This window comes from Leiobunum rupestre, chromosome 4 (genome assembly GCF_980474605.1).
Source record: "Leiobunum rupestre chromosome 4, qqLeiRupe1.1.hap1, whole genome shotgun sequence".
NCBI lineage: Eukaryota > Metazoa > Arthropoda > Arachnida > Opiliones > Sclerosomatidae > Leiobunum > Leiobunum rupestre.
Genome location: NC_143387.1, coordinates 46,737,188 through 46,743,266, shown reverse-complemented (window position 1 = coordinate 46,743,266; position 6,079 = coordinate 46,737,188). Strand labels below are relative to the sequence as shown.

Here is a 6,079-nt window from a genome sequence, read left to right as displayed (position 1 = left end):
ATTGAGAGTCGGCGAACCTAATTCTGTGCTTTTTCACTATCTGTAGCGGTCAGTGATGGCAATTTTTTGAAAACTCAATCTCAGCTCACAAGCCGCTCATGCTAAGCGGACATATTGGTATCTAACGCTCTTCTCAAGAGCGGTTTAGATATAATGCATCGCCGGGAGTAGTGGCGTACTCCTGTAATCCCAAGCGTCTGGGAGGCAGAGTTTGTGGATGGCCGTGTGAGGACGACCACGTATCCCCTGTCCCCACGTATCGGCTCTCTTAAATCCTGACTGCAAAGCCTCCACGTGGCGAGAGCCGGGCAACGTATGGCTAATAACCTGCGGCTGATTTGCACAGGTACACTGTTCCTATCCAGTGGTTTGATGGGGTCACTGGAGCTCTTGAGGGGCTCCACACCCGGCGTTCGGAGTCGCGGGGCTCTTGGGGGCGGTCCACACCCGGTTTACTGGGTCACTGGAGTCCTTGGGGTGTCACGTGCTCGGGGCGCTGGGTCACTGGGACCTCGGGGGTGTTCCATACTCGGCATTCAATATCCTACTGGGGAGGATTGTTGTGGTGGAAGAGGAAGTCACTCTAGTCCTCAGCTGTGCGAGGGTGGTAATTAGGGCAGCCCATGGTGTCGCCTTTTGTTGGGCCATGATGAGGGCGTTTGTTTGCCATATGTGAGCCTGTCTTTATGGCTGTCTCACTGGCCGAACGTTTGTTTCGCAAAGTGCATTTTTTGTCCGGCATGACTCTTTGTCTTGTGTGCCGCCGTAGTGCCCAGCGGAACGGCGGGGTACAAATACATAACCTTATGTCCCCACGTATCCCCCCGTTGGCGTGGCCATTACACATACCTCGCCCAGATTAATCAGGTGGACGAGCGGACTGAATTGTCCCACACGCTACAATCCCAAAAAGATATAATGCATCTCTTTTATATACGCGTTTACTGATAGCTCGCCTCTTTTCTTTTTTCAATTTTGTAAGGAAAGCGACAGCTCTCTCATTCGCTCATTTTCGAATTGAAAATGGTCAAAGCTCTCTCGCGCTAAGCTCAGATAAAATATAATCAATTCCGCTAGTTTCATCAAACATGGAACGAACATAGAAAACTGAATCAGTTCTTTAAAAATCACTGAAAACCTAAACCAATTTCATCATATTACCTATACATGCATATAATCAACAAAATAAATTCTAGAAATTCCAAAATAATATAAAATTCTGAAAAATCAATGTAAAAGCCTAGATTTAAAGGGGCTCCAAAGTTCGGTGGCAAAAAAAAAGAAAATTGAGCATGCTTTTCATTCCCCCCAACCCCTCACTCGGCCTTGGCAGAGGCGGGCAGAGTCAACAGTAAATTTCGCACTTTACTGACTTTACACACATTTTGCCACCGAACTTTGGAGCCCCTTTAATAGCCCGGAATACACGCTTTTTACACTAACTATCATTCGTTCGTCTCAATTTGTCGAGATTTTAAGACAGCTCCGCTCTTCTCTCGCTCAATCTATGGTTAAGTGCAGCGCTCATCTCTGAGGTCCACAAACCTTTAAACCGAAAGAAGGGCTCACTTCAGCTCACTCAATCAAGCTACAATTTCGGTTCTCGATCGTCTCGCTCATTAAAAGCTAAATATAGAGGCAGCTCCTCACTCTTCACCTTCCAAATATTTGAAAGTTAGCGCTTATTCCGACTCCAAACGCTCCAACCCTATCTAAAATGAGCGGAGCACGCCCATCACTGGTAGCTGTTGTAAAGTGTGATTTGGTCATTTTGCTGCCGCTTTTTAAAAACATAATGTAAGGCAATGTAATGTGAAATATATTGAACATGCTAAAAACGTGGTCTGTACTCGAGGGTACGTCACGCAACAGTATCCTTGAAAACATCTCTATGACCCAACTTAATCCTTATTTAAGTTGAGAGTTCAAATGTTTGAGAATGGAGCGAAATTCACGACCTCTTTATACAATCGAATTCGGTAAATTATCATCATCGTTGATGGTTATAGCCGCCAAATTTTCATGTTGTAACACTAACAGTTATTGATCCTGTCAAAGAATTGTAATTAAATCAGTCACGCGTTATTTAATCATTTTTTTGTGATCCCCAAGCCTAGTGACAGAAAATATATTTGATTAGACAAGGACGCGCGATATAAGAAAATGACGCTGGCACTGCAGGCTCATTGGAAAGTGTATTTTTTAATACTTGGAAATTACATTAAGTTAAAACGAATAGACGCATTTACTGGCGAGGGTAATGGTATACTGCCAATCTCACGACGTTTCAGTCTGATTTGTATTGAGGGCATTTTCGACCACTAGATTTATGTTTGTTGAGTAGCACGAAGCTGTTTTGTCGTCTTTCCTCAAAGTGGCTTTCACGTAGAATTCGCCCTCCAGTAGATAAGGAGGAATGTCTTCTGGAATTTCGGGAACGTCGAATACCACCGGCTTTGAATAATATTCACCCTATTATTAAAAAGTCATTAGAATAGCCGTAATTATATCAATCTCTTAAACGAACGTATTGTCGTTATGATTCGAAACCAATTTCAATTTCGATTCAGTCTTTATGTCGTTTAGAGTAACTTCGCAATTCAAACAACACTCAACCAAAACGTTTGAAATTTATACGAATTTCGAGCGTTCCCGCAATATTAAATTTTCGAAGTGACGCTAAATTAATATTCTTCGAAAGCTTAGTCCATGGTCAATATTTTCGCACACTTACCGCTTTAATGGGGCAGCCACAGACGTCCCGGCCATTCTGCGTAGTGCAAATGCCTTGACTAAACAACTCAATGTCGCAGATATCATCGTATTCGCAAGAACCAACTTTTCCGGCCGGGTGCTCGAGACACGGAATGTCGAACCAACTGCTCAATCCGAAGAGTAGCTGAATCTTTTTCCTCATAAAGAGTTGAACCTGCAAATAAATGTATCGAGTTGGTTTAATTCTGGCAATGGCAAGCGTCGATTCCTGTTTACCGCAATGGGACCCGTGATGTTCTCCTTGGCATTCAATTTAAAGACGACTCCGAGGGGTCCTGGTATCGTGACGGGGTTTGGTTTGATCACCATTTTCTCCAAATAGAGTAAGTCGCCTTCTTCGCCGCATCTCTCCAAATCGAGGGCAGCTCGACCGATTCTTTTGGTGGTGTCTTTGATTTGACTTTTCGGCGGCGTCTTGAACACCTCGAATTTAGAATCCTCCGTCTCATCCGTGCCATCTTCTAAAGCCTGTTTACGTTCAAAGTTTTAATTTATCAAACGTATCTTTTACGGTCCTTACCCGCAAAGAATTCTATTTCACGGTAGAATTGTTTATTAATATTTATGAGTAAACATAATGCATTGAGTACTTAACGATTCGGGTTTTGAAATAATAACCATTGGATAAGTATAATCGTTATAATATACTACCTGAAAGAAGCCCTATCTTCAGATATTGTAAATATATTCAAAATTATAAAGACAATGATAAAGAATAATTATAAGTTATCAGAAATTCATAATAAACCCACGACGATTATTTTAGTGCTTCCAACGGAATTCTCAGATAACACTCGCTTTATCTGAACCGATTAAATTATTATGATAGATCAGATATCAGATATTCCGCATTTACTGTCAGATATTACCAGATTAGTTGATTTGGTCAAAATTCAATCCAGAACTAATCTGAAATCTGAAATCATAATACATTGACAGAGAAGATGAACACTTTCAGACGCTTCAGTTATAAATTTTACATATCCCCCGATTAAATGCCTTTCGAAATTTCTGTTCATTTTTATTGTCTCTAGAGAAGAGTATATATATGAGTCAGGAGTCAGATAATAATAATAATTAAACGGATTAATAATCAAATCAGTTCAGATAATGAATCACGTACAATTGGTAATATCAAAGATGAACCCGATCTGAGCGATTATTTTCACAAAATTACGATCTGACGTGCTAGTTAATTATGAACTTCTGAAATGACATATAAATTGAATACAAAAGGAATTCCGCTTATAAAGTTTATATTTGCATCCACGAAATTTGACAAACACGAACTTCGAAGTCAAATCTAGACGTGGGAATTAAAATAGCACGTTTAACTGAAATATTTTCTTTACACTATTATTCTATCCAACAGGTACTGGCGGAACGATTTTTAGAAAAGAAATTATGAAAAATTTCCAGGCGTTTGTAAATTCTGTTAGGTGCTAAAGATGTCTATTTTAAGGAAAATTCAGTAGAACATTCACGTGCCAGCGACGAACAAAATGAAAAATTACTCTAGAGAAAACCTTCAATATGAGATCCGTGACATTTTATAGCTTTAAAAGTATACGATGTTAATCAAAACATTGATTTAGATGTTATGAGTAAGAAGGAAAACCGCTCATTAATTTTCTACAAAGATTTATTTTCAGTGCGAGCTCGTCGACAGGCGCTAATTATGAAACGGGGCACTCGCTCGTTGTATCAGTCTCAGCTGTCTGGCCTTAATTTTCGGATAAAATGTTTGATCTAGCGAAAGTAGCGGTACCATAAAGAAAGCCCCGAGATACAATTACGTTTTCCCGCTCCAGTATAAAAGACCTCGATATTTAACTGACATCAAATTCTTCCAAGATTACTGGCTCGGCGAAATGAAACCGAGAAGCGAAACGGCCCTGTACGATTTTTCAAATTAATCACTGAAGCGACGACAAATTAACAACAACAACAACAACAACACACGGTTTTTATACACTCTCGGAGTGCTTTCGGGTGCTATTTTTTATCGTTTATCTTGTTTCGCGTTTTGTTTCTAATTCGGACATCCGAGAGAGCTCCGAAAGTGGTCGAAGGAGTCCCACATTCGAAAAATATGAACGCAATTTGTGGCAATCTTTATATTATTGCGGAAAAAAAGGATGTAATTATTTGCGAATCAAATTAAAGGCTCGTAAATGAAGATTTCCCTACAGAGGAGCTCGAACAATTTATCCACTTACCCTTTTGCGAAGCTCGTGATGGGTTTGGGAACCGGACAGTCGGTGATGCAATCTTAAAAACGCATCTCTCAGGTTATCGGTGAAGGTGAGGCTGTTAGAAACGAGGCATAAGGAACATAACAACAACGCGAAAGAAATAAAACGCATTGTATTATATAAAACGAATCTAGGTTAGGAAACTAGCGACGGCTCGTATCTCGCTTTTCGGAGAAAGTATCCGAATACTTGTTTTGAATTTCCCTCAATACTCGTTTGAGATTTATACCGGTACCTGTTCCGTTGGGTGAAGGTCAAACGTCTTACTTACCTTAGCGAGACCATAGCCATACGCGAAGAGAGAGCGTCGAGAGGTGGGGGGGTAGCGAATTAATTACCTACCAATGGGCAACGATAAGAAGGAAGGCTGCATTTACGGCTTTGAAGGATAACAGAGGGCAGAAAGGGGGAAAGCGAAAAAATATCGTAACGAGATCTGTCGAGGATGGCTTTGTTTTTGTTTTTTTGCTTACAAATGGCGGATTCCCTCTTTAATATGGTGGGGAAATTTCTCGCGAATCAATCTTAAGCTAAGCTAATTGAAAACATTGACGTATGATATTTTGCTTGTGAAATTACGAGGAAAGATTTTGTTCCCTAATCTGTTATCATCTCAGAAACAGCTTTTCGGTAGGAGGAGAATGTGAGATAAATTGAAAGCCAAACCGTTCAACTGTTCTCCCCCCTACAAGGGAATCCTCCAAAGAAAATTACAAAGTATTTGGCGGCTAAGCGGCTATTTTACTCTGGAACTACACGAATGAACGCGGATGTCTAAGCAGTCGTGTAAGGATAAAAACTTAGGTACCGGCTCGCAAATGTGTACGCGACCTCCTCATAGTATTAAACAAAGATATATCCATATAGTTCCTTAAGCTAGTTCAAATTCAAATTCAAATTATTTTTATTTTTAACCTCATGTACATTTTTGGTTAGCCGCCTGGGAGAAACAGGTACAGGCTGATCGAGTCAGCGCTACACTGACAATTGTGAATATCACAGCTAGCCTACGTATGCATTTAAGATGGCCCCCGTATCAATGGGTCTGT

The 6,079-nt window shown here is 40.6% G+C and overlaps 1 protein-coding gene across 2 annotated transcripts; it reads right to left on the bottom strand.

The window, feature by feature from the left end:
• Positions 1–2,183: 2,183 nt before the first annotated feature.
• Positions 2,184–5,331, bottom strand: LOC149948006 (ganglioside GM2 activator-like). 2 transcript variants are annotated; one of them, XM_090172187.1, is made up of 5 exons: positions 5,302–5,331; positions 4,995–5,085; positions 2,992–3,243; positions 2,735–2,929; positions 2,184–2,472 (listed from the first exon to the last, which is right to left on the bottom strand). In XM_090172187.1, exons 1-5 carry the CDS (start codon positions 5,319–5,321, stop codon positions 2,278–2,280), a joined length of 753 nt encoding a protein of 250 aa, XP_090028313.1. In that variant the 5' UTR covers positions 5,322–5,331; the 3' UTR covers positions 2,184–2,277. The 2 variants fall into 2 exon arrangements, with proteins under 2 accessions (XP_090028313.1, XP_090028312.1); XM_090172186.1 differs by lacking the exon at positions 5,302–5,331 and having other exon boundaries at positions 4,995–5,250.
• Positions 5,332–6,079: the final 748 nt, after the last annotated feature.